The 27,918-nt window shown below is 40.0% G+C and overlaps 2 protein-coding genes across 6 annotated transcripts in view; one reads left to right on the forward strand and one right to left on the reverse strand.

The window, feature by feature from the left end:
- Positions 1-10,959, forward strand: part of atp13a2 (ATPase cation transporting 13A2) — a 28,144-nt gene extending 17,185 nt beyond the window's left edge. For all 3 annotated transcript variants that reach the window (XM_010875431.5, XM_010875428.5, XM_010875430.5), the window contains exons 13-29: positions 76-186; positions 528-574; positions 1,059-1,247; positions 1,377-1,583; positions 2,574-2,684; positions 4,589-4,745; positions 4,852-4,963; positions 5,075-5,199; positions 6,142-6,320; positions 6,481-6,573; positions 6,679-6,758; positions 7,959-8,111; positions 8,205-8,301; positions 8,541-8,764; positions 9,817-9,968; positions 10,276-10,448; positions 10,555-10,959. In XM_010875431.5, coding sequence (XP_010873733.3) covers positions 76-186; positions 528-574; positions 1,059-1,247; positions 1,377-1,583; positions 2,574-2,684; positions 4,589-4,745; positions 4,852-4,963; positions 5,075-5,199; positions 6,142-6,320; positions 6,481-6,573; positions 6,679-6,758; positions 7,959-8,111; positions 8,205-8,301; positions 8,541-8,764; positions 9,817-9,968; positions 10,276-10,448; positions 10,555-10,722 — 2,378 coding nt within the window. In that variant the 3' untranslated portion in view covers positions 10,723-10,959. The remainder of the gene's footprint in view (positions 1-75; positions 187-527; positions 575-1,058; positions 1,248-1,376; positions 1,584-2,573; positions 2,685-4,588; positions 4,746-4,851; positions 4,964-5,074; positions 5,200-6,141; positions 6,321-6,480; positions 6,574-6,678; positions 6,759-7,958; positions 8,112-8,204; positions 8,302-8,540; positions 8,765-9,816; positions 9,969-10,275; positions 10,449-10,554) is intronic.
- A 5,781-nt stretch (positions 10,960-16,740) lies between these two features.
- On the reverse strand, positions 16,741-26,892 carry szrd1 (SUZ RNA binding domain containing 1). 3 transcript variants are annotated; one of them, XM_010875427.3, is made up of 4 exons: positions 26,648-26,892; positions 19,640-19,689; positions 19,070-19,339; positions 16,741-17,994 (listed from the first exon to the last, which is right to left on the reverse strand). In XM_010875427.3, the coding sequence occupies exons 1-4, from the start codon at positions 26,693-26,695 to the stop codon at positions 17,886-17,888; spliced, it is 477 nt and encodes a 158-aa protein (XP_010873729.1). In that variant the 5' UTR covers positions 26,696-26,892; the 3' UTR covers positions 16,741-17,885. The 3 variants fall into 3 exon arrangements, with proteins under 3 accessions (XP_010873729.1, XP_034151838.1, XP_034151839.1); XM_034295947.1 differs by lacking the exon at positions 26,648-26,892 and adding an exon at positions 26,321-26,419; XM_034295948.1 differs by lacking the exons at positions 16,741-17,994; positions 26,648-26,892 and adding exons at positions 18,600-18,713; positions 26,321-26,421.
- Between the last annotated feature and the right edge of the window lie 1,026 nt (positions 26,893-27,918).

Raw genomic sequence — 27,918 nt, forward strand, 5'->3', positions numbered from 1 at the left:
TGTTGTGTGCATGTTAATTGTTGGACCTCATCATGTTACGATATAATCTTTGTCTTGCTGTGAAATCTGTCTCAGGTTTTTACACAGCCAAGGGAGAACTTATCAGCTCCATCCTTTATCCTCAACCCATCAACTTTCGCTTCTACCAAGACGCCATGAAATTCCTGCTCTTTCTGGGAGGTGTAGGTAGGTTGATGTCAGTGCCTTTAAATGTGTTTTAGTTAGGCAAGTTGAGAAATAAAAATTATTAGCAATTAGGGTTATACTGTATTTTAGATCATCAAGATTACAAGATGCGTTACAGATATTCATAATGTCAAAAAACTGTAGATTTTTGTTAGGGTTACAATAGGTGTTAGGGATAGGATGAGGTTTAAGGTTAGGGTTAATGTTACTAGATAAGTTAAGAGTTCATCATGTTATTAATACTGACTATAAAGACTACCTAAATGAGGTGTTACCACAATTACCCTTTAAATATAGTGTAATCAATTTCAGCATGAACCAATATTTTATTTCTGTTTCAGCATTATGTGGCACAATATACAGCATTGTGATTCTAAGCAGAACTAATGTAAGTGTTTTCCATACTACCCTTATTCAAGAGGAATAACAATAAGTATCTAAGATTTGTTTGAGTTCTTAAATCGTGCAATAAACCCATGAACAGTCTAAGATGTTATAAAAGGTGAAAACCTTCCACAACAATTTGTCATATAAAATGTATATAGTGTGTTCCAGAATCAATTGGGGTTCCCAATGTTGTGTATTTGATCTGACATAACCTTTGTTTTTCCAATAGATAATGATTATTTCACAAAGTTCTACCAAATTGATTTAGTCCGGGGGAGAAATGTAACCTTCGGTCACTGCATTTGTTCTAGCTCGACCCTGCCCTCCCTGGGTTGGCGAGTTGCGTACATATAGACAGTCTAACAATTCAACTTATGACCTTAAACAAATCCTAACTATTTGTTGTTATTCCCCTTTAAGCAAACATTTGGGTTGTGATCATTATTCTTTCGGTATACGTGGTACTTAATTAACTCTGTCTGAAGATCATGTGGTGGGAGCTGTTGATCCGAGGGTTAGACATCGTGACCATTGTGGTACCGCCTGCCCTCCCTGCCGCCATCACCACTGGCACAATCTATGCCCAGCGTCGTCTGAAGGAACAAGGGGTCTACTGCATCAGCCCCCCACGCATCAACATCTGTGGAAAGGTTTCGATGTTCTGCTTTGACAAGGTGAGACCTCAAATGTGTGATAGGAGGCAGCTAGGAGGACTGAGACCAGTGGAGCCACTGCCTGAATGTTCTGCCATTTTGCTACCCACTGAACACAACCCTGGTGAAGAAACTCCCCTTTCTGTCCAGACAGGCACTCTCACTGAGGAGGGGCTGGACGTGTGGGGAGTGGTGGAGGGCAGTGGAGCTGGGTTCTCTGAGATCGTCCCTGACCCGCGCTTCTTGCCCCAGGGGCCCATGCTGTCTGCTCTGGCCTGCTGCCACTCTGTGGCCTTGCTGGGAGGACAGCCCCTGGGAGACCCTCTGGAGCTGAAGATGATCGAGTCTACTGGCTGGGTAAGAAAGAGACTCAGGGCCTGGTTTTCCTGAAATCAACACGATGTAGACTTTTTTTTTTCTTCTGCAATTTGGGTATATTGGCCTAAACCACACAAAGACCAAGGTCTCTTTTACAGACCTTTATTACAACAATAAAAACACCTACAGAACGTAAAACATGCATGAAGAAAATCCCAATTGACAAATAAATATAATTAATATGAAATGTAATATGTCTTATAGGCCCTAAAACAGTCATCTTAAAATCAGTCTGAATGGCTGTGTTGCAAAATATCCAAAAGCAGTTTCACCCAGTTCTGAAAGGGACTGCGGTATCTCCGGCAGACTATCCAGACTTGAGCGTGTTTGGTAACTGCTGTTCTTCCAAAACATTTTCTGTATGTTTTTTTCATGACTGCCTTATGTACAGTCAAGCATCGCTGGCCCTTATATATGTATTTAGGGTTCCCATATGGGGCCAGTATACTTTTCCATTTCTTTATGGAAATCTGCACTAACTGTTTTAAGTTGCTCTCTATTAAAGTATCTGTTAAATTACTTAAATTTAATGGTTATAAATTGTATTTAATTTGTATTTAATACAAGTGTAAATAAAGGCCTAGTTCATAGCCTATACTGCACTCTTTGTCCAATTTTAATTCCATCATCTTTGTTTTCATATTGAAATATTTTTATCCTTTGCTTGTTTGACTTTTGCGGACATTAGGAAGTTTTGTGTTTGTGTAACTTTGCTGTGTTACTGATGTTTACAGAGACTGATAACCACCTTTTGAACTGTCTATAAAGTGACATAAAAGAGCAAAAAGATATGAATTCAGCCACTCAAAAGATTTAACAAAGCTCTGATGAAGCTTCCAACAATTCGTTTTGCATTAATTTTATTTGAGAACTGGACTAACATTTATTTAATGTTTGTACCAGGTGGAATGTTGGTACTTATTAGGGGGGTGAATATTTAACCTGTATGATTGACTGTTTCCCTGCCAGGAGCTGGAAGAGCCTTCAGGAGATGACAAGACATTAGACTTAGAGTTCGGGGGTCACAGGGTCTTGGCAGTGATGCGACCCCCTGCCTGCCAGCTCCAACCTGAGAGTGTAGTGAGTATCCCATGTAACCGTTGCCACATAAATGTTGGGTTAAAAATGATCAAGAGGGATTACGGTCACTACTCTCCAATCCAAGTCCCAGTCTGTATTTGGCGAATCTTCAAACCAGTGACTTCAAAGCTTTCGGCTCCCTTGCTGGAATGGTGAGAATCACGCAAGCAAGCAGATGGGCCACAAATAGGCATGGTAATGTTAGTGGTGCTGTATAACGGTGATTTCTAGTAAGGCACCATGCCATAGGTTCTGGGGTTAATAATCCGTCTGTTTTGATGAAGAATGGCAGTATTGGTCTTTGTCTAGTATTTCCTTTAAAGTACTGGAAAGCTTATTTCCATTATGAAGTGTATTCTTTTTGTTCAATTGAGGCACTTAATACTATATATTTCTTATTACATTTTACAGCCCGAACACTTCAGTAAGGAGAATGGAATATCCAAGAATGGCAAAACATGTAACATATACCTCTTGGGGTCCCCAGGACTGAGTTTGGGAAACCCTGACATACACCAATCAGCCATAACATTATGACCACTGACAGGAGAAGTGAATAACACTGATGATCTCGTCATCGATGGCACCTGTCAGTGGGTGGGATTTATTAGGCAGCAAGTGAACATTCTGTCCTCAAAGTACATGTGTTAGAAGCTGGAAAAATGGGCAAATGTAAGCGTCTGAGCGACTTTGACAAGGACCAAATTGTGATGGCTAGGCGACTGGGTCAGAGCATTTTCAAAACTGCAGCCCTTGTGGAGTGTTCCCGGTCTGCAGTGGTCAGTACCTATCAAAAGTGGGGAAGGAAGGAAAAGAGGTGAACCGGCGACAGGGTCATGGGCGGGCGGCCAAGGCTCATTGATGCACGTGGGGAGTGAAGGTTGGCCCGTGTGGTCTGATCCAACAAATGAGCTATTATAGCTCAAATTGCTGAAAAAGTTCATGCTGGTACTGATAGAAACGTGTCAGAACACAGTGCATCGCAGTTTGTTGTGTATGGGGCTGCATAGCCGCAGACCAGTCAGGGTACCCATGCTGACCCCTGTCCCCTGCCGAAAGCGCCTACAATGGGCACGTGAACATCAGAACTGGACCACGGAGCAATGGAAGAAGGTTGCCTGGTCTGATGAATCACGTTTTCTTTTCTTACATCAGGTGGATGGCCGGGTGCATGCGTGTTGCTTACCTGGAGAACACATGGTACCAGGATACACTATGGAAAGAAGGCAAGCTGTCGGAGGCAGTGGAATGCTTTGTACATTGTTCTGCTGGGAAACCTTGGGTCCTGCCATTCATGTGGATGTTACTTGGACACAAACCACATACCTAAGAATTGTTGCAGACCACGTGGATCCTTTCATGGCAACGGTATTCACTGATGGCATTGTCCTCTTTCAGCAGGATAATGCGCCCTGCCACAAAGAAAAAATGGTTCAGCAATGGTTTGAGGAACACAACAACGAGTTCAAGGTTTTGACTTGGCCTCCAAATTCCCCAAATCTCATTCCAAACGAGCATTTGTGGGCTGTGCTGGACAAACAAGTCCGATCCATGGAGGCCCCACCATTTCGCACCTTACAGGACTTAAAGGATCTGCTACTAATGTCTTGGTGCCAGATACCACAGCACACTTTCAGGGGTCTAATGGAGTCATTGCCTTGACGGGTCAGGGCTGTTCTGGTGGCAAAAGGGGGACCTACACAATATTAGGCAGGTGGTCATAATGTTATGGCTGTTCGGTGTGTATAATGGTTTTCTCTGAAATATTGTCAGTTGTCAAAATGGACTTCCAGTTATATAATGATTGTTTATTAAATGTGTTAAGTCCTTTTGATAGCATGAATGTCTTATGGTGAAGGAATCAAGCCAAGCAGTTCAACCGTGTTTTTCTTGTCTCCTGTCAGTCCATCAATCAGGCAGTGGCCCTTGTACAGCGCTTCCCTTTCTCCCCATCCCTTCAGCGGATGAGTGTCGTGACCGTGGCCCCTGGGGGAAAGTCTTCTCTCGCATTCATCAAAGGGGCCCCAGAAATGCTGGCCAGCCTCTGCCAGAAAGAAAGCGGTAGGATAGAGAGAAAGGAGAATGCTAAAGATAGTAAGATTAGCATTGACACTGGTTTTAATACATTTTTGTAATTGTTTACTTGCTTTTCAACCATGTCTTTCAGTTCCTGCTCAGTTCTCAAACACTCTGCATACCTTCGTGAGTCAAGGTTTCAGGGTGCTAGCTCTCGGCTACAAACCTCTGCATGGTCAGACTGACTTGAGTTCTATTAAACGGTATAACTTTTTTTTTTTTTTTTACATGGAATGTCTCTAGTTCTTTGCTACGACATTAGTCCTCCCTGACTTATTCTAAACCAGCGACTGTTGCACTGACTGTGTTCACAGGGAAGAGGTAGAGAGAGATGTGCAGTTCTTGGGTCTGCTGGTGATGAAGAATCTGGTCAAGAAGGAGAGTGCAGAGGTCATCGATACCCTCAGATTGGCACATCTGCGTAGCGTCATGGTCACAGGTATTAATAGGGATAGACCCAGGCCATAGTAACCAATGGGGTTGAATCTGATTTTCTCATAGTCCACAGGTGTTCCCCAGGGTTACACTTTGTGTTCTTTGTTGACTCTGTATAAATTATATTTGTAAATAGAATTTCACTTTTCATAGTGATCACAGCACTGTGTGCTGCTGCCAGCGTTTGCACACCGGCAGGCTGTTTTCCCAAAACTACAAAGTTCCCTTATGGAATTTAAGCTGGTTCTAAATACAAATTAAATAAAATATGCTGTTCTTGAAGTCCCAAAATCAACATTTTGATAATCTTAACATTATTACCCTGGACGCTTCTGTTATAAAATGTGTTCACTCCTACAAATACTTTGGGGTTTGGTTAGATGAAAATCTCTTTCAAAACATTACTGAGTTTGTGAAGAAGCTGAGGCTAAATACTGTCTTCTTATAGAAACAAGTCATGTCTGTCTTGTCAGCATTGAAAATAAATTACACAAGCCACCTTTGTCAGTACTGGACTATGGTGAAGTGCTATATACTGTATGCAGACCTCAGCCTCATTACTGAAACTTCTCGATTCTGTCTATTGTGCAGCTTTATCATGCCGCATATTATTTCTGGTGTGAACTTTCACACGTCATTGTCATTTATACAGCTGAGTTGACTTACATATTACTTGAAAAATAGACAAATCTCAAGTATTCGAACATGCCTTTTAAACTGGCTAGTCTTAGAGAGCGCAGGCTCATTCAAAATTAGGTATGTAGTGTTTTGACCAATGATCTTAAGATATGTTTTTTAGATATTTGATGAACTACCTTATTGTTAATTGTGAGTTTTTCAAAATCGCCTGCTTTTCATTGGCTTTAACAGGGCTCCGCTGTAAAGAACTGGGTCTTAGAATGACTTTTCTGGAAATAATGGTAAAATAAAAATCCTTTCTTCACAGGTGACAACATTCTGACTGCGGTTAACGTGGCTCAAGCCTGTGGGATGGTGGGCACAGATGAGAGGGTGATTTTTGTCCATGCCACCCCCCAAACAGACCAGTCTCTGCCCTCATTGCGCTTCCACCTGGGGGAAGAAGGGGCTGGGGCCATACAGGGTTCAGAAGACATACACAGTCAGGTTTGCTTTAACCTCATGCTAGTGCAAGTTAAGGATGTGAAAGTTAAGTTATGCCTCATTGTTCTTTCATGTTATCATGAATAAAGGCGTGTGACTTGTACTCTAACTTAGAGAAGGGATTGTCTGTAATAATCCAGTTAATCACCTCTTGTTTTGTTAGGGTCTGTACCAGGGTGGTAGCAAATATCACCTGGCTATCAATGGAATGTCCTTCTCTGCCCTGTGTGACTACTTCCCTGAGTATCTGCCAAAGGTTGGCTGAGTAGTTTTAACACATTCCAGGGAACTGGTTCTGAATTGTCACCATCATTCTATTGTGTAGAAAAGACAACGCCTTATGGGTATGTTGTGTTTGCAGGTGTTGATGCGAGGAACGGTATACGCACGGATGGCCCCTGAACAGAAAACTCAGCTGGTCAAAGAGCTGCAGAAACTAAAGTAAGAGCAGCGGTGGAGATTTTAATTAAGAACAGAGGATTAGAATGAGAGAGGTTGTCTTACCTAGAGGAAAGGAAAGGCAAAATAATTCAGTACAGACACAGGATCTTAATGTGACTGCAGCCTCTGAGGCAGATGGTAATTTACTGAGGGCCACAACATGTGAAGGAAACCATTCAGGTAGTAGAGGTTTTTGGTCAGAGGAGAATTTTTGGAACAGTAATGACCAGGGTGGTAGGGGACTGGGAGTCATGTAGAACCTCGATGGAGGGCAGATGGCAGAGGATGACCTTTTATGCGGCCATTGAATATGTTGCAGTTTCGTTCTGCAGCGGGCAGATACAGACCTCCGGTACAAAGAGTTTCAAACCCTGAATGTGCTACAACATTGCGTTTCCAATGTTGCAAGTAGACATGAGTTTCTTTGCACATTTGGTAAATTTATTTATATGCAAAAATATAAAATAAAACCACGGAGATAATGATGAGATCCTATTAAACACTTTATGCCACCTGGTGTTCGATCTTTATTATTACTGAAGTGGAAGTCATCACTGGAATTTCACATGATTGGAGTTGCTGTTGATTTTCCAGGACAATGACCAAACGCATTCCTCCAGAGCCATATAAAAATGTAACCTCCATTAAAGTACCAACACATTTTGAGTATAAGACCGATCTGATGAAAAAACAATGTTTAAAAGCCTTTTTTGCTTTAACAAGGGTTTCGAATAAGTAGTCTTATTCTGCAGGGCATTGTACTTGGCAGTGGGTGAAGGATGCCTTATTGTGGAACAAGAAACAATTATTTTATTTAACTTTAGACTGAAGGTAGGTGATAGGGGTATGGAATGACTGTGAGTAGTCCAGCCATATACCAAGGTTGGGGTACACTTGGTTTGGTTTTAAGGACTTTGTGGAGGTCAAAGAAGGCACAGTGGTTTGATTACTTATGCAAGCAACATATTTCCGTTTTATAAAAAAGTGTTACCGTACAATAATTTATTTTTATCATCCATGTTTTATAATACTATACAACATTATGTCTATGTACCCTTTGACATTCTGCAAGGGATTGTACTTGAAGAAACAGACCGACGGGCAGTTCATTCCATTGATTGGCTCGGCTATATTTGAAACAGAAGCTATAGGGTGTCGGCATGCGTTTTCACTGTTCACCTTGTGTCCCTTACTCTGTAGCTACCGTGTGGGTATGTGTGGAGACGGCGCCAATGACTGCGGAGCCCTGAGGGCTGCAGATGTAGGTGTGTCTCTGTCGGAGGCTGAGGCTTCGGTTGCCTCCCCCTTTACTTCCAAATCAGACAACATCAGCTGTGTGCCTCTTCTCATCCGGTAAATAAATCCGTTCATATGTTGCCTGATATCTAAGAAACATTCAGCAGTACAAAGTACTATAGTTTCATAGTAAACTTATGTCTCACACAGTGAGGGCCGGTGTTCTCTGGTGACTTCATTCAGTCTGTTCAAGTACATGGCCCTGTACAGTCTCATCCAGTTCACCTCTGTGCTAATCCTCTACACTGTAAGTTCTGTATTAGTTCACCTGTCAAGACTTTCCCTGTGAAACAGACAGGCCAGAATGTATGCAATAGCTCAGGTGCCCTTTTGAAGGGGTCCGTACTTCCTCATGTTTCGTCATTGTACTCCATTGTATTGCATTTTTTGAAAAATAATTTAAAAATTATATATTTTCTGTATCTAAAGAAAAATCCTTTGAATCTTTTCCACACCTACACTTACAAGATATGTTCACGCATTTAGGAGAAGACTAATCTAGGTGACCTGCAGTTCCTGTTCTTTGACATGGTCCTGGTGACACTGCTGGCTATTGTGATGGGCAAAGGGGGCCCAAGCACAGAGCTGCACCCCCAGCGGCCCCCCGCCAGCCTGCTTTCACTGCCAGTTCTGGCAAGCCTGACGTTGCACACGCTCCTGCTCATCCTTGGCCAGGTATCTGCTCTGGTGATCACCGTCTCCCAGGACTGGTAAGAATTGTTAAAAAGAAAAACATGATTCTTAATCAGGAACTAAATATCCTTGTCAAAAAAGTTTCATCTTCAAACACTGAAACTCAAAATCAATGACAGTAATTTTGTAAGAACAAATTTCTAAAACAAAATGCTTTTAAAAGTTTGGTTCCAAATTCCGTCTCCAAGTTGAATGGATGACATTAAATAAGTGTGTTTTGTGAGTTGGCGTTTTTAAACTAGTAATGCTGCCATCACCATGCTTGAAAATAAGGAGGCATATTTCCACTAAATTAATTATAACTCAATAGACTCTTTGAAATGGTTACATTTACATTTTGGTTCAATTTATTATTTTGCATGTGTCAATTTCAATCACACTTTGTAACACAATTTCAATCACATTTCATAATGTGAAAAGGTCCTAAGAGTGGGTGAGTACTTAAGCAGTCTACTATCTGACTCCCAAGTATCAATTCTAAAATAAAACATTTATGTAAATGCGTTTTTAAATTTTTGTGCTGCTTGTTTCTTTTTGAGCTGTTATTGTTATCTAGCCCTAGCCTAGTCAGCTGTACTGCTCCAAAACTCAGATATTTCTTATCCTATAGCTTCCATCTTCTGTCTGTTTAAATGGTGAGCCAACATTTTCAACACGTATTACCATAACTGATCAAGTCTGCAGCAAAATGTTAGGAATAAGGAATTACAAAATCACTATTGAAATTGAAATACAAGTTGATCATTATACATGTATAATTGCAATACATATTTTATTGGCCCTCGAGTAATGTGACAATTTGAATCGTAGGGCAAATTTAAGCCCTTGTCTTCAGAGAATAATATTTTGACATTTGGAGGATTGGATAGGAGGGTAAATGAAGGGTTCAGTTGCAATATGAACCATGAATAACTAAATTGCAATAACTTGGAATGATTTGGGGAATGATTTAAATCTCATTGAGGTTAAAGATGATGTATAAAACAGAAAGCCAATGACTTAAATGTGATGAAGTAGAACATCTAGAATATGAACCTATTTTCATTCTATAATCGATGCTCTCTTTTAGGTTTGTTCCTCTTAATTCAACAATGTCAGGAGCAAATAACCTGCCCAACCTTGAGGACACTAGTGTATTTGCCTTATCAGGGTACCAGTACATAATCATGGCAGTAGTGGTGACGAAAGGATACCCTTACAAGAAACCTCTGTACTATAACGGTAAGGCACCACTCAGGGTACTCCAGATGTTTCACACCATTCTTTGTGGGGTTTGGTAACAATATAGAAATGTTCCTTGAAAATCACAAAGACACTGCTTAATATTCATTCAACGTGGTGTATGGTAGTTCACTTGATTGCTCAACCTGAAAAGCGGTGTGAATGGATTAAACTTGGAACTCATTTTGAGTTACAAATCCATTTTTGAGTGAGCTATCCCTTTAATCTGTGAACTCTGGTCACAGCAGCTACCTATGTCTCTTATGTGATGGCCTTCTCTCTCTCCTCCCTCCCCACATCCTGGCAGTGGTTTTTGTGTGTGTACTGCTGGTCTTGTTCGTGCTGATGAGTTGGCTGGTGCTGGCTCCTATGCCTTTCATTCGCAAGCTGCTGAAGCTGTATGTCATCCCTGATATGAACTTCAAAATGCTGCTTGTGGCCCTCGCTGCACTCAACTTCATCACCTGCTTCCTGTTAGAGGTACTGTATGCAGAGCCAAGGGCCCTGTTCCAATATTATTAAAAGCATCCTTTCTTTGGGTAATCTCATTAGTATTAAGTCCTTAATGCCCCTGGCTCTTCTTTAGGTGCTGATAGACCACGGTATTTTGAACTGCCTGTATCTGCTACGAAGGAGGAAACAGTCCAAGAAACAATACAAGCGCCTAGATGTCCTTCTGTCAGAATCTCCCTCCTGGCCACCCCTGGACGAACCACTAGCCCCGATCCAGTGCACAGTGATTGGCCTGAGCTAGCATTAGACTTCACTCCCATTGGACAATATTATTATTATTACTACTATTGCCAAATAGTGCTTCAAGTCTGAACCACATCCACAATAATAATATGGCTGAAGTTAGTTATTTTAATTGTTTTACCCTTTATTTCTCCCCCTTCCCAATGTCATGAAATCCAATGATGTCCTTACCTCATCACAGCAACACCCGACTGGCTCGGGAAAGTCAATGATCTGTGTGCCCTGAAGCATATCTCACAATCCCATTCAGCTTGCTCTCACTTAACCTGGGGGTACTTGTCAGCTTTCAATCGCATGGAGGAGTATACATTCACCAGCCAACAACCACAATTTAGCTTGCAGGCACCTAACTATCTGGCATGCACAGACCCTTTAAAGCATAATACAATAGACTTGATACTAGATAGATCAGCCATGCAGCTTGTGGTGCTGAGTTCAACAGTTAAAATGTTTTGTTATATTACTTCAAAAACACAATTTGAAGTAGCTAGGCAGTATGTTGCTATGCCATTTTAAATAAGAATATTTAAAATGGCATGGCTGAATGCATTGATTTAACACTTAATTCCCCATTACTTAAATTGTAACAAAACTATTTGTCAATGTTTTGTTGTAGTTGTGCAATCAAAGGATTAAAGCAATTGGTCCCAGAAGCAGATTGATTAGTTCATGTTGAACATGGATCAAAAGCTAGCCTAGTCTAGGCTAGATCAGTTGTGATATTTGACATTAACTTTTACATCAGACTTGGCAGATATGTTGTAGTCCTCCTATAATATTTACTTTTACAATTTTGACATCCCCTATATAATAATACTGAACAGTAAAAAAAACATCTGAAATCTGTTTTTTGCAAACAATGTAAGTAATATACATACAATAAAATATATTTTGTAAAGGAATCCTGTCCAGTTTTATGAATGTTTGTTGCTGAGTGGTAGGTAGAAGAATGAATGATTTACTAAATATTAAAGGAATATTAAAGGTCATTTATGCTATTAGTATTACTGTACTAATAGCATAAATGACCAGAAGACATCTGCAGGTTGATAATTTTCCCCATTTTAACTTTCATTGTGGTCCATCTATCAGTTTGTATTATTGACTAAGTTCCATACTAGCTTTATACAGCCACCCTTCCAAACCTGCTCATTGTCCATGTGGACTTGCTAATACCATCCAGTTCTTGTTTGGAAAGGGAAAGGGAAGGGACAAGTAGTGTAATTGTTAAAAATTCAGTCCTGTAAATGTTAGAGGCAGGATTCTACACCGGCCGTTAAAGGAAAGTAAAATTGAAAAGGGATAATTTTGATCCTATCAACAAACCCAGGACTCTATATGATCAGCATTAGTAACGGATACTTAGGGAAGGAGTCTGTACAGCCTGCCTTACTGACTTTCACAAGTCTACCCCTGATGAGATGGTTGACCTGTATAACTGCACTATGCACCTTAAATATCCTTGCCCGTGTAATGTCAAGTCATTCCAACGTCCTCCCCATGGTTCGCAGAGGAGCCATAGCTGCAAGATCATTTTTGTGGAGAAGCGCTGGCCAATACTGGCCTACAAAGACCACTATTTGCAAGTATTAAAAGCAACCTGCTCTACCTTCTACTCTTCCACTGACAGTGGTGAAGGTTCCTGGAACGTGTTCTCCATGTTCAGTTACCTCCGACTTACTTACTCTGTCCCTCCCACAGCAACTACTGAACAATGGAACAAATTTGCTTTAGTTCTCCAAATTAATTTCAGAGAGTAAATTGTGTTCTCTAACTATAATCCCAGGATCCTACCCTACCACCCCTAACTGCTCCATTTCTAAGTGACCGCTCTAGGGACACCTGCTGCTGTCTTAGTTTTCATTTTTGTTTGATTATTTCTATCAGCGCAACCCTTTTGCTGTTCACTGGCCAGAACATGATCAATTGCACTCACTCAATTTGTTAATAGTTTGTCCAGTAAGTCCCTGGGCAGGGAGTATGACTTCAAGACGACGGACCCCCTTGCTCAAGGAATCATTCCAAACTCATTTCTATCTAGAGTTCTGGAGAAGATGGTGATCATTCACACCTCAACTTAGATTAACAAGACTTTCCGGCCTGGTTTCATTCCAATGTGTAGTACTGAGACAGCTTTGCTGAAGGTGTGATGACTTGCTCATGGCCCAGATACAGGATACTCCACCATCCTGATTCTACTGCACTTTAATGCTGCTTTTGACACAGTAAATCCAGCACTCTGCCATCTATGGGACTGGCCTAAACTGTTTCATCTCTTATCTTTCTAACCAAAAGCAGGATGTCAGAGATCATAGGAGTCCACAATATAACCTGTTGTTACCCACAATATTCTGTGCTTGGACCTACTCTCTTCCTGCTCTGCATGCTCTCACTTCTTCTAAATCTGCAGACAGCTGTGTCCAATTCAACTACTAGGAAAATTAAACACCTGACACATCTGCTTTTTTGACCTGGTCAAACTGTCTGGATTAGGTAAAATGTTGAAGAATAACTTCAACTCATTAGCAGCAAAAAAGCAATGAAGAAGCAACCCCACAGCAGATCAACTCCTGCAGGATCCACATTACATGTCATATTTATCAACTTTTCTTACAGAGTTTTAGAGATGCTGGGCAGACCCAGCTCTTACCCACCAAGATGCCATGTCCTTAGACAGCTAATTTTTGTCCCCATATGACTTCGGCACTGCGGTTAATAGGACCATTGAGGGTAAAAAAACTGCTGAATCAGGATATTCAGCGGTGGAACCCAGAAACCAGGCATCACAGAGCCATGAGAGTGTCCTGATTAGCATGTGCTTTGATGCTCTCACTCACAAACAAATCAAAAGAAAACAAAATGTACCTCAATGGTGTGTGTGGGATAATTCACTAGCATCTTTTTCCAGACAGGTTAATCACAGCGTCAGTTGATATAAACTTGTTAAATTGCCAAATGTATCTAGGTCAGTGTGCTTTTTCTCATTTCTGTTCACAGTTGATGGATGTTTTAAGGGACTATTAGTAGAATTTCTAGGAATGCCAAAAATAGTTTGTCATATGAACTTTATTGTTCTTTGAAAAAAATTATATTCCCAGGGAAGAATCTCTTATCAGTTCCTAAACTATGTTTGTCAATACTAGGAGAGACTGTGCCCTTATGATAAGGTAAACTTATATCTTCTAAGCATGTATTTAACAAACCTTGTCTGTCTTATCTCCCCAAAGAACAATTTGTACAAAGGCTTTAGACAAGCGAGTTAGAATGTTTTATTGCATACATAAATACTTATTCTTGGTTCTCCACTGGCCAGTATGGAATGCACAGTTGAGGTTTCATAAATGACTGGGCATTTATGCCACATTTCCACTGGTGCTAAACACTGGTGTTTTACCCTAAAGTCCAGATGTTCTTCTGTTTCCAATGACACGGGCCAGGGCCAGTTGGCCACTAGGCTATGGCCGAGTAGCCCGGCTCTCACTTGTGTCATGTTTCCACTGGTGCTTTACCCCGGTACCAGGGCTACACCAATGATTTCTGTTAATGTTGGCATGGCATTATTTTTATTTTACTACCAGAAAGATATCGCCTTTTATTTTTCGTAACCGAAACATACAGTGTAACAAGTTTATCCCGTACACTCACCTAGTAGAGTGTACTGAGGTCATATTGAAATATACAGACACGTCACTGCTACCTCAAGGTTAGGATACTGCAATGCTCTTCTCTCCGGCTACTCTGATTAAATTAGATAAACCTCAAATGCTAAATACAGCTTCCAGACCCTAACTATAACAAATAAAATGTATCACATTATTCCAGCCTTTCTACACTGTTTTCCGATTATGGCAAGGATTAACCTACAATGCATTACAAGAACTTGCTCCTACTTATTTCTCTAAATTGGTCATGCCATACCTACCTATATACAGTGGAGAGAACAAGTATTTGATACAATGCCAATTTTGCTGATTTTCCTACTTACAAAGCATGTAGAGGTCTGTAATGTTTATCATAGGTACACTTCAACGGAATCTAAAACAAAAATCCAGAAAATCACATTGTATGATTTTTAAATAATTATTCGCATTTTATTGCATGACATAAGTATTTGATCACCTAACAACCAGTAAGAATTCCGGCTCTCACAGACCTGTTTGTTTTTCTTTAAGAAGTCCTCCTGTTCGCCACTCATTACCTGTATTATCTGCACCTGTTTGAACTCGTTACCTGTATAAAAGACACCTGTCCACACACTCAATCAAACAGACTCCAACCTGTCCACAATGGCCAAGACCAGAGAGCTGTGTAAGGACATCAGGGATAAAATTGTAGACCATCACAAGGCTGGGATGGGCTACAGGACAATAGGCAAGCAGCTTGATGAGAAGGCAACAACTGTTGGCGCAATTATTAGAAAATGGGAGAAGTTCAAGATGACAGTCAATCTCCCTCGGTCTGGGGCTCCATGCAAGATCTCACCTCATGGGGCATCAATGATCATGAAGAAGGTGAGGGATCAGCCCAGAACTACACGGCAGGACCTGGTCAAATGACCTGAAGAGAGCTGGGACCACAGTCTCAAAGAAAACCATTAGTACCACATTACGCTGTCATGGATTAAAATCCTGCAGCGCACGCAAGGTCCCCCTGCTCAAGCCAGCGCATGTCCAGGCCTGTCTTGCCAATGACCATCTGGATGATCCAGAGGAGGAATGGGAGAAGGTCATGTGGTCTGATGAGACAAAAATTTAGCTTTTTGGACTAAACTCCACTCGCTGTGTTTGGAGGAAGAAGGATGAGTACAACCCCAAGAACACCATCCCAAATGTGAAACATGGAGGTGGAAACATCATTCTTTGGGCATGCTTTTCTGCTAAGGGGACAGGACGACTGCACCGTATTGAGGGGAGGATGGATGTCGCCATGTACCGTGAGATCTTGGCCAACAACCTCCTTCCCTCCGTAAGAGCATTGAAGATGGGTTGTGGCTGGGTCTCCCAGCATGACAACGACCCGAAACACACAACCAGGGCAACTAAGGAGTGGCTCTGTAAGAAGCATCTCAAGGTCCTGGAGTGGCCTAGCCAGTCTCCAGACCTGAACCCAATAGAAAATCTTTGGAGGGAGCTGAAAGTCCGTATTACCCAGCAACAGCCCCAAAACCTGAAGGATCTGGAGAATCCCTGCTGCAGTGTGTGCAAACCTGGTCAAGAACTACAGGAAACGTATGATCTCTGTAATTGCAAACAAATGTTTCTGTACCAAATATTAAGTTCTGCTTTTCTGATGTATCAAATACTTGTCATGTAATAAAATGGAAATGTATTTAAAAATATACAATGTGATGTTCTGGATTTTTTTTTAGATTTCGTTACTTACAGTTGAAGAGTACCTATGATAAAAATGTGACTTCTACATGCTTTGTATGTGGGGAAAACCTGCAAAATCGACAGTGTATCAAATACTTGTTCTCCCCACTGTATACACACGCTAGGATCGCAAGACACAGGCCTCCCTAGTTCCTGTACCTACAATTTCTAAACTATCAGCTGGAGTCAGGACATCCTCTAAGAGCTCCATTATTGTGGAATTATCTGACAATTTATGTGAGGCGCAGACTCAGTCTCAACCCATGTATTTACTGACGATATCTTTAGTAGGGTTTATGATTAAGAGTAGTCTGGTATTATATTACACTGGGAGGGCTGCCCTCTAGCCCAAAGCCAGAGGAGATTTTCTTCTGGCTGATGCTCCTCTCTGATTGCAGCTCCGCTCTAGGTATATTCTAAGAGTCCTGCCCTACTGGGGAGTTTCTCCCTAGCCGTTGTGCATCAATTTCTTATTGATGCTTGCTCTTTGGCATTTCCATCTGTGTAATCCCTTTCTAACAACTGCTGATGTAAACATTTTATAAAATCAATGATTGACTGATTTAACTATTCATCACATTTTTCTGATTTAACCAGTTTGGGAACATCTTTGTCCCCAATATGCAAGTCAGAAACACACGCTCTGAAAGTAGGTACTCAAGCTTTATTATAAACATCAGCCTCTTTTTCTTTGCACTTGACTCTTTCTAGTCTTTGACAATCATTTCAGTCTCCTCAGCACCTGAGTTCCAACAACATGAAAAACACAATTGATATGGGGGCTGGAAAGGCGTTGAGAGTACACCGGAAACCTACATTTATTTTCCATATGCACCCCAAGCCCCATTTATTTCATAACAGCACCAATACACTATCTACAGCTGAATTTAAATGAACCGATATTTACAGAATGACTTAAAATGGAGATTTATGGTTTATGTTGATTAAAACACTGCACTGATATCACCAAAGAATCGTCATACAAAAAGGCAAACAAAACAGCTTGAAATGGAACAATATCTACAATTATCTCCATTTGTTGATGTTGTACTGTTTAATTAAATGTTTTCATTTTTAAATAGAAAATCAGGATAGTCTAAGACACTAGAAAAATCTTTAAAAAAAAAAGACAACCATCAACTCAACTGCCACATATCTCCCTTACCCTCTATAAAATTAAAATGGCAATGTACACATTCCATCATAGACAATAACCAAAATCTAAATAAAAACCAAACGAGACAAAACACTGACAAAATAAAAACATAAGGATGTGGGCTGTGGAGAAAAGGGCATTGAAATCTCTAGTATTATTGCTTGGTGAAGCTGGTATCATGAACCACCATTTCTTTGCTTCCTTCACAAAACATTTCTGATCAGTTCTTAGGCATGCCCTGCTTTCAGTATTTCCATAAGAAATTGTCCATTGCTGATATCCAGATTAGCCTCACACATGGCAGGCCATTGGTTTGCCAGAGGCCAGTTCTAAGACTCACTTTGGGCAGAGGAGGGGACTCCGTGGGCAACATTGGTGTAGAGTGGGGTCCTTAAAGGGATCATCACAGTGAGCAAAATATGTTCATATCACAGTGTTAAACAGTGGGTGTGGGGCCCTACATGCCATTCCACACATTAGCAGTGGAAACCATGAGAGGGCAGGAAATATGCATTCAGATTCACAGCAGATCCCATACAATGGAATTTGAGGAAATTGTTTTTTAAAAACCTTTCTGAATGGGGACCTAGCCATTCATTCAATCTCCTCGTGGCAGGAAGGCCCCTTGTCACTTTATCTTTTTTGGCGAAAGCCTTGCGAGCCATCAGGGCCTGCTGGTTGGCGTACAGCATGATTGTTTGATCGGTCCTCCGGAGGTGGGGTAGAATTTGTATGCCCTGGTCTACAGGAAGGGAAAAGACCAAGAACAGATTTCAATAGAGTGGTTAAGTGCAAATCACGTTATCAATTAGAGAAACATGCTATTGTGAAATGTCACATTCCAAGTACTTTATCATTTGCACAAAATGTATCAAATTATTTTAAATCAAGACAAAGCTAATGGACTCAAGTTTACTAAATCAGATGTCATGGGCATCAGATCAATAACATCTACTGTAGATGGAGATTGGAATCGTTTTCCGCTTGAAATGCAGCTTTTGTAAAGCGGGACGCACCATTTACACTCATGAATTTGGACAATGCTAATAATGCTAATTACAGACTGGCACAGAGCTGAACAATGGATTGTTTAGAGAAATTACTATGTGCCTTTAGGAACAACTCAGGGTAAGTGGACTTTTACCCAAATATGAATCTGGGCCGAACTATCCCTTTAAATACAACATCACCCAATATAGGCCAGCAGCATTTTTTAAGCTAAAACAAACTAAATTGTTGGAGTGTTGAAATCCGAGTTAGATTATAAACCCATAGTAGTTGTTGCAGCTTCATATCGCCCTTGTTTAAAATGTTAACTATACATTATGTAGCCTAAACTTACCTAGCAGAATTATTTTTCACTGATCCAATCTGTAGCTGTTTTGTAATCATCTTGTGTGCTACAAGAACACTGCAACATTGCACAGCCAGATCCTCAACTTGACTTAGGCTGAAAGGTAACTACACACACAAAAAGATGACAGTTCTCAAGTTCTCTCGCTAGGAGATGTTCAACATTATTTGCTTTACCTGTGAGTGGTCAAAGCAATTTCAATGCATAAAGGGGCAATTTTGAAAGGGTCATCAATAAATATCCCCCACGTCTCTTTAAAACATTTCAAGTCGCAATTTAAAATGTACATTTATTTTCTTTATAAATAGACCCAAGTTGTTTGATGAACATTTTTGGTTGAACATTTCAACATTCACACCTCTACTTGGGATTAAGAGTCATAACATAGCAGATGTGCCCTGGACACCATTTTGTCCAGCACTGTGGAATGCTAACAGGTGTAGGATGTAAGGAATGTATTTACCGTTCTGTGTTTGGCTTTTCCTGGGGAGTGTCTTCAGGACCGGCACTGCCCAATATTCTCTTCCTGGCCTCGGCGTATTCCGCCTCCCGTTGGGCCAGGGACTTGACCTGTGGCGCAGGCCGGTTCTGACCCTGGGATAACCCGGATGACCCGTTACTAGAGGGACGTTTCAGAATGCGGATCTGGGGCAGGGGGGCTGAATGGGAAGAGTTCTCCTGGATCACGATGGCCGTCTTCAATGGTGACCTTGTAGAGATAGTACTGGACACTCTGGGGGCGTGACAACAAACTATTGAGAATGATTCCAGTGAAAAGGGGCTTTCAGTAAGAGAGGGGGCAATGAATGTGTCTGTACCAGTGGTGGTACATATTAGTAAGTGTAACATGTTAAGTAATGATTAAGTAACAATTAAGTAATGATATACAAATACCTTTTATTAAGAGACTATATCCTGTTAATTCTAAAATAAATCTGTGACTTCTTTACATGAAGAATGATGTGTGAGTTTGTGTCCTATTGAGTGTCTGTCGAGGGCTACTATTTCAAGCACTGAATGCTTCTTTACTCACTTCTCTTTTTGACTAATCCTAAGCTTTTCTTCTAATCTTCTCTCCATTTCCTGCATTTAAAAAACAGAAAACACAAATCTGTGGTTAAAATACAACTTTACATTTCATACGGCATGCATTTTAATGTTACAGCAAATGTAACTGGAAAGGGGGAGGGGCAGGTTTTTGGAAACTATGATGGTTTCCATTTCAAAAGTTATTTATACACTGGCAGTGAAGCCATACAGCAATACAGAAAGTCTGTATTGTAGACTGATGGGAGAACAGTGTTTTTTTTTTTTATACTTGACGTTAGATGGCTTCTTGTACTGAAAATAGTTTGAGCCATGAGAAAAAAAAAGATCTATGATTCAGTTCTCTTTAAACAGCCATTACAAACTCAGGCAAACTTTATCCACCACTAACTAAATGGAAGTGATAAGGGTTTGAGCATGTTTATATTTGAATGGCTTATATCACCTTTAGGTAAGGTCAAATTATCTATTGAGTTAATATCAGGCACTTCTGAAATTTCATGAACATTTGTAATGGTTGTTTAACGACATTAGTCAATGATACATTAAAATGTTTACTATAATTTCTAGTAACTATTCCAATATTTACTAGTAACTTTACAGTTTTACTAGTAACAGCAGACTAAATACTAATATCATAAGTAGGGCTGCAACAACTAAGTGATAACATCAATAATCAAAATTATTGGCAACGGGTCTACACCAGCAAAAAAAAACTAAAAAAACAAACTTTTGAAAGATGGCGGAGGCCACACCAGAGGGAAGTCGTGTACAGTTAAAAACTTCAGGTATGGGACCATTTTACATCTCAGAATTCTAAGTTTGCCAAGCAGATGGTATGGGAGCCAGACTGTAATGCATAAGCATTTAAAGAGAACACGTGGTGTAGCCGGAATAACAGAAAATTAATAGTGCTCAGCACGGCAAGTTAATATGACACAAATTTGTCAATCATTTTTAATTTGCATTCATGGAGTTACATTTTTAAATGAGAAATAGTTCATCTGGAATGCACGGCTGAATTGACGTTAAAAGTTTTTCACCAACAACTTGAGCACGCTGAGTTTATGTAGTTGAGCTGCTCCGGCTAGCTAACCATTCTCCAGGTTACTGAAGAATGAACCCAATTTGAGTTCTAGATTTAATTTAAATGCATTACAATGACTTTTAACATTTACAGTATCAGTTAAAAGTCGCAACCAGCTTCATGATATAAAAAACAATGCTTTTCCAACAGTCTTGAAAATGATATTAAAAACTCTGCAGCCAGACTGTTCACAACAAGTCCCGGCAGCATATTACCCTTATCCTCTGTGAGTTACCCTGGCCTCATATCTCCCAACGCATTGACTACAAGATCCTTCTACTGACATATAAAGCCCTACACAATATCGCCCCTGCCTACCTCTCTGACCTTCTTCTTCCATATCAATCTACACACTCACTCATTTCCGGTACTGTGAGCTACCTCATAATCCTCAAGTCCAAGCTCAAAGGCTTTGGTGACAGGGCATTCTCAAGGGTTGTTCCTAGGCTCTGGAACTCTCTCCCCAAAACCACCCGAAGCTCTGAGGGTATTCCCGTCTTCCAGAAACACCTCAAGACTCATCTGTTCAATATCGCCTGCGCCTACGCCTAGCCATGCCCAATCCTATTCACTCTATTTTCTTTGTTTTCTCATGGTATCTGTTTGTTTCTGTTCCATGTTCATTTTGTAAAGAGTCTTTGGGTCCTTGAAAAGCACTATATAAATATAATGCATCATCATCATCATCCGATTAATCAAAGTAGAATCAATTATTAAAACAGTTTAGTTGCAGCCCTAATCATAATAGTACTTATTCAGGGATTTTCCTGCATATAAAACTCAAAAGCGGCTGCCTTACCAAAATCTTGTACGGCCTCTATGTCGGCATGGTAAAACATGATTTTGCGCTCATACGCTAAATAGCCTACCAGCGATATACTGCAGTGAATGTGACCATAGGAGGAAACATTCTATTGGTAGTGTTGCCAGATGGGTAGGTTTCCCCCTCAATTGGACTATTTTTAATGAGCTCGGGCCAGTTGAATTACAGACAGGGTTACATAGAAGCATTTGCGCAGATTTCGCAGTTTAGTGTCAATGACCTGGCAACCTTGCAACCTTACACCCAAACATGTCAAAAAATTACTAAGTTAATAAAACTAAGTAATGCCTAAACTACATCCAATCCGCATAACATTTGTTAACGTTTCAGATGACAACTAGTAGAATCACAGAGTTCACAAGACAGACAAAGATGACTTGATTAGGGTATGTAGGCTACTGTCCCCAACAACATTTTACATGCAATATACAGTGTAAAAATGTATGATTAACAAATTTAAGTCATTAATAATATAAATATATGAATGTGAAGACAATGTACGAGCTCAAGCAGCAAATTCAAGTAGCCTACAGATGAAGGAAGTCGAGAGAGGGGGATAAATGATGTGATGTGGTGTCAAGGCAAGGATGGAGGAAACTACAACGCAACAAGGCTGTAATATATAGGCCTACAGCTCTGATTAGTTTTAATGCAGGTCAAATGAACAAGAACACAGTATAACAACGAAAATAGACAACAATATAGACTGATTAATTATAAAGCCTCATGAGCGATTTTACATTTTTTTATATGATTCCTAGATCTCCTAATAAACAGTTTAGATGCTCAATGGCAAAATGTTTTCAGGTGACTCATAAATAATGAAGAGGGAATTATATGCTCTGTATGCTAGAAGCATTGTGGAGTCAATGGGCTTAGGAAAATAGCCAAGCAGAAACTATAGGCTGGATGCACTTAAATCCAATAAAATGTCTACTAGTCCTGGACAAGCAGAGAACCAAAACCAAAAAAAAAAACAAGAGTAAAATCCTACTTATGTATTTAAAAAAAAAAATAACCAGGCAAGCCTAATTCAGCCAGCCCGCAGTAGAAAGTGGTGCCCTCTCGAGATTCGAACCCGGATCACCCACATGAAAGGCTGTGTCGTTAACCACTACACCACGAAGCTGTACCATCCTGAACAAATCCTCTTTTGCCACTGCCCGTTTTAACAGTTAATTGGCCATTTGTGAATGACATTGATACAGTTAAACTGACTAATGTTTCTTACTAAGTTTACCTCAACCACAAATGTATGGCGTTTGTCACTGGCCATTTTAACAGCGTATTAGCCAGTAATACGCTGTACAGGTATCTACTAACTTACTGGAAAAGTCATAAGAATTGAGCAATTGCTAGCAAGCCTGCCAAAGCTATTTCATTTCATGGCATAAGAACGTATTTTTTCTTTCAAGGCAAAACAACGTATTTTTTTCTATCTTTCGTGAATGACATATTACACAATAACTATCAATAAAGGCGAAGACAACTACGTTTTTCATCAAGTGAAAAGACAAGAGAATCGTGGAATCCAAAACGCATGCACGGATATGTACTTCGAAAATCTACCAGAAACAGTCGCAATATAACCGTAAACTTTTATTTCAGGCTTACTATAATACCGATACTGATGGTTTTAGCCAGTGAAGTTATTGTCTATATGGAATAATTCATAAAACGTACTTTGCTTGGCCTGCAAGGAGATACGAACTCAGGACCTATAGTTCACAAGTCCGCTTCTCTAACCACTACGCTATTTAACAAGGGGTAGTCAGGCAGTCAGTGACATTTGCTCTTCGTGGCTCTGGTTACGCGATCCTGCAAAAAAAATATCAAAAAACATTTTAATATGCAAAGAGAATATTTATTGCTTGTTTTTTGGTTGCTATTGTATTAAGGAGGACATTGTAGTGAGCATTAGCTGCTCAAGTGGACATAGAAAACAGGGCAGATTTACCATAAGAGTTATTTTTCAAGTGGCCAGATATTATATAAAGTATATGCCAGAGGGGTGTCTGGTGGAGCGTGGGGTAGCGGGGTTCTGGTTCCACCTTAGATTCATTTTCGGCAAGCGAAAAACCCTGTTATTGTAATACTTATTGTTATTCTGGTTTTTACTAGTCACAAATGTCCCATTATTATTTTTCAAACTCTACCTAATTGGTCTTTGGCTGCCTCTTCAACACCTAGTTGCATACAAATAGAAGGGACTAATTCAGGTATTAAACTAAACTACAAAACTTAAAATGCTATGGTGTCCTTTTAGTTTTTTTATGAATTGCAACTTCCAGCATTCAAGGCCACAACAGCCACTTTGGCCAAAGGAAATTCCATCTTGGTGATCAATGGCCACACTGCTTGGGACCTCCGTTCCCTCTCCCAATGCACGAAGATGCACCAACTTTTGAATAATTATAACAGACTGAGATAATGAGAAATCAAATGGGAGGCTGATCTCTGATGGACGATTTTCCCAGGGCTCGCAACAAACTTTTCCCCCCTCACTGTCCAGAAGACCAATTTCAACCGTCCCAAACTGAAAGTAAGCTATCCCAAAATTAGAATACTTGATTTTTTTTTTACATTTTGAAATACCAACATGGGTTTAGGTCATTTGCAATATTAAGTACTTTGTTCAATTCTGACGCACAATTGACATTACATAAACCAAATATGTTTAGTTATTAATTGAACTCCAACTACATAATATTCCATGGAGATGAAGTTGAGATACTCTCTTCCAACACGACCAGTCCAGTAAAACAACATAACACCACAATAAAGCCGATTAAAACCGAAGCATGTGTTTTCCCAAGACTTCACTTTCTCTGCTTCACTCACACTTTCATCCTGTAGTAACTAACAATAATGTCAGCCAGCAAAATATGTAGTTACCTGATCACAGCACAAATGTCTCTTACTATACACCACCAGTTCAGGAAAAGTCAAGCCACTTAACACTAGCTATGGTGGTATTTTGTGCAGCAGTTATTTGGTCCAGAAAAAGGATGAACGATACAAAAGAGGTGGGAAACATTGTTCACGCATCAGCAATAGTGTAGAAATGTATGGTAACATACTTAACTGTACATACCATGTTTTTAATCAATGAAAAAGAAAGCTAATCCAGCCTTAGCTGTTGAGCTACCTAACTTTACAGTATCAGAAATATTTTTTATTACAATGGTCTAGCTTGCTACAGCATGTTGCAGACCACATGTGAAATAACGTGTTTTCGTCAAAAAATATGTATTACTGTATATAATCAACAGATGGCGATGTTGGGTAGACTTTGTCCACAAAAAGTAGCCTTGTTACTCCTATTTCCGTCCTCCGATTACAATGCTGCTGCTAGCATACCAAATTCAGTGAGCTAGCTTGCTCGGTTTAGCGTACTGTTACAAAACGTGATTTCTACAATGAAATGAAATTATAATATGTATATACAATACATACATGTATTATAATTTAAAACCACAGTTAATTGTTCTCTTTGGAAATAAATAAATATATATATTTGCACTATATTTAAAGTACTATCCTGTATCTTCCTACATTAGACCATAGCCATTTTGTACTCTTAAATTAATAAATGATTAAAAACTATTTCAAACAGATTTGTTTTTTAATATTCTGAAAAGTACAGTAATTGTATGTATTATTCTATTCATGACAGTGGCTATTTATATATTAAGGAAATGTAACTGTTATAAGAACTGAAATGCCACTTCTACCATGTGTTTGTTTTGTAGATTGTTTAGAACAAGTCCCAGTTAAGATGGCTGTCAAACTGCTCCATACTGATTTATAGGGGCTCTATGACATCATCCCATCTACTGTTATATTATCTATGGCTACAGCTGTAACAACTTGGGTGGGTCAATCTGGCTAACAATGGCTAGACCTGATGGAAATGTGTAAAATTGTCGGCGTAGGTAAAATGTATTTTGCTTAGTGGAGAATTTGACTAGAACATTTAATTCCAAGTTTCTATTCCGTTTCGAAAAATCGATTTAATGAATTGGTTAGAACGGACCTAAGCCACCCCTCACCATATTTATCTATGGATTATAGTACAGTTACTGTTGAACCATATAATGATTTCTTGGTGAGCAACCGGCATTTACCATTTTTTAAATTAACATTCAAATGTAATAACTTTGATTGCAACTATAGGGGTGGACCGATTGGTACAATAGATAGTATATAGAGTCAAGCTATTAGACAACTATGGGCACGACAATCTGGTCAATATCTATACTTTACAATATGCATTAATTAATATTTAGCCAAGACGGCTGTTAAAATAATTTTTTAAAGGCTAATTTGGACATTCAGGCCAATTATTCCAGTACATCAGGTAACAGAACAACTTTCACTTGCTTGTCAATTGCAACATTACGCAAATATAACTTGAGTGATGGATCAAACTAACCGGTGTTAGCTAGCTAACGTTTATGCTACTTCAGTTGAAATACACATTAACGTTGGCTACATAACTATTTAGCCCAAACATAAAAAAACTAATGTATTTTCTGACTAGCTAACCAGCCGATAGGCTAACCTTGCTAGGTGAAAAATATGATGTATAAGTACGCTAGCTAAGATACCGCGTTAGCTAGCCATTTTAGCTATACTCTAACACATTTATAGAAAATGGCCTTCCTATAACTGGCTAACGACTGTAACTCAATATAGATAGCTAAAATCTAGAGTACTGTACGGACATTACTGGTTTACGACTGGTTAACCCTTACATTTGTTGGCTGTTTCGACTGGTCCAACATTGCTTTTCTTGTGGCTGTCAGATTCAACTCTGGCCTCCTCCAAACTAACATCAGCCACTTTAGCAGGCGACAATAGCTAACTATATCTAAAAATAACTGTCCCTCCCAATTCGCCTGTGATGTTTGGCTTACTTGCTAGCTAACGCTGTAGTTAAGCAAACTAGCTAGCTACAACTAGCATTGACTGTCTTGTGCGAATTGACTCTTTCCTATGGAAAAAAATCTTATATCAAAATCATTCAACTTGGTCTTGCCCACACTAATTTCCCATACATATCTAAAGTAGTATGATCTTACCTGACTGCCCGCTGATTCTTTCCAACTTTGGGTAAATTCATTATCCATGTTTCATTCTTTTCAGACACGCTGAAGAGTTGGCTCTCGTGGGCAGTGGGCACCCCAGATCCGCCCCTTGTCCCACTGGCTGACATCACTTGCGAAAGCCCTGAAATAGGGCGCTAGTTTTACGAACTAACAAATCTAAAAACCCGTACAGAGCCTTTAAACCCAGAGGGTCAACATCGCGAGACTTCCGCGAACGCGTGCGAATTAGAGACGAGGATTTGTTGTTTCAAAAATCACTGGGAGTAGTGACCAATTTATTAGTTCGTTAGTCATTTTCTCCATCTTCAGGGGCGGAGGAGGAAACTGCATCAGGCCTCAGTTTATCCGGGGCCTAATGAGCTTGGCATAATTAACGGGGTGACTTGAAAATCTCCCACATTTGTTCTTTGACATACTTATTTGTGGGATGGCTGGAAAAGACACCACAGCTTATTTCTTCGACATACTCATTTATTATTAGCGCTTCGGTTGTAAAACGGCTCATTTATTATTTAGCGCTCCGTTAAATGTTAATAATTGTATTATTATACGTATCTCAACTTCGGTAAATTCCTGTGAGAGGGTAAGGACAAAATTTGCACACACTATCATGGTAAAGTCCTATGGGCCTCAACCTGTCCTGCGACGCGATACCAATAAAACCCATGGTGGCGCTGTAACAAGCCACTAAATGTGACAATTTTACATGCTTATTCAGTTCACCCTCTAAAATAGTTGAAAGTCCACCCCTTGAAAGCTGGATTGTAGGTACCTGTCCTCACTACAGGCAGATAGGCACGGTCATAACCACTGATGAGCAGTGGTTTTGAAATTATATATATATATATATAAATATAAAACAATGTAGCTCTTTGTCTAAAACGATACACATACAATAGGGTATCTTTGCTGACTGAAAGATGTGTCACGGCATGAGTATCTGTGCGGAGCAGGGGCGACTGGTCATTAGGGGCAGGTGGGGCACAGCCCCACCTGTTGTCAACAGAGAGAACTGCAACAAAATGATGTTATTTTTATTATAATATAATTTATTATCTATGAATATAGCATCTTCCTAAAGTGCATATCATTTGTGTTAGGATTTTATTTCATGTTCATTGGTCCCTGCCTTGCTGCTTCAGACTGCGTTCTGCTGATTCAAATTCACAGTAGTAGGCCATAGGCTAAGCGTGAATGTGGGGCGAGCCCCTCTCTCACAATGCAATGTACAATGTACGTGTGAA

Source organism: Esox lucius, chromosome 12, assembly GCF_011004845.1.
Source record: "Esox lucius isolate fEsoLuc1 chromosome 12, fEsoLuc1.pri, whole genome shotgun sequence".
In the NCBI taxonomy this organism is placed as follows: domain Eukaryota; kingdom Metazoa; phylum Chordata; class Actinopteri; order Esociformes; family Esocidae; genus Esox; species Esox lucius.

Bases quoted from the DNA above. Each gene is read 5' to 3' on its own strand.
- szrd1 (XM_034295947.1), bottom strand. From the start codon at position 26,401: ATGTTAGTTTGGAGGAGGCCAGAGTTGAATCTGACAGCCACAAGAAAA. The intron at 19,690-26,320 runs GTAAGGGTTAAC...TTTTAAATGCAG, and splicing joins AGTCGAAACAGCCAACAAAT to GAAATGGAGAGAAGATTAGA. The intron at 19,340-19,639 runs GTGAGTAAAGAA...TCACGCCCCCAG, and splicing joins AGGATTAGTCAAAAAGAGAA to AGTGTCCAGTACTATCTCTA.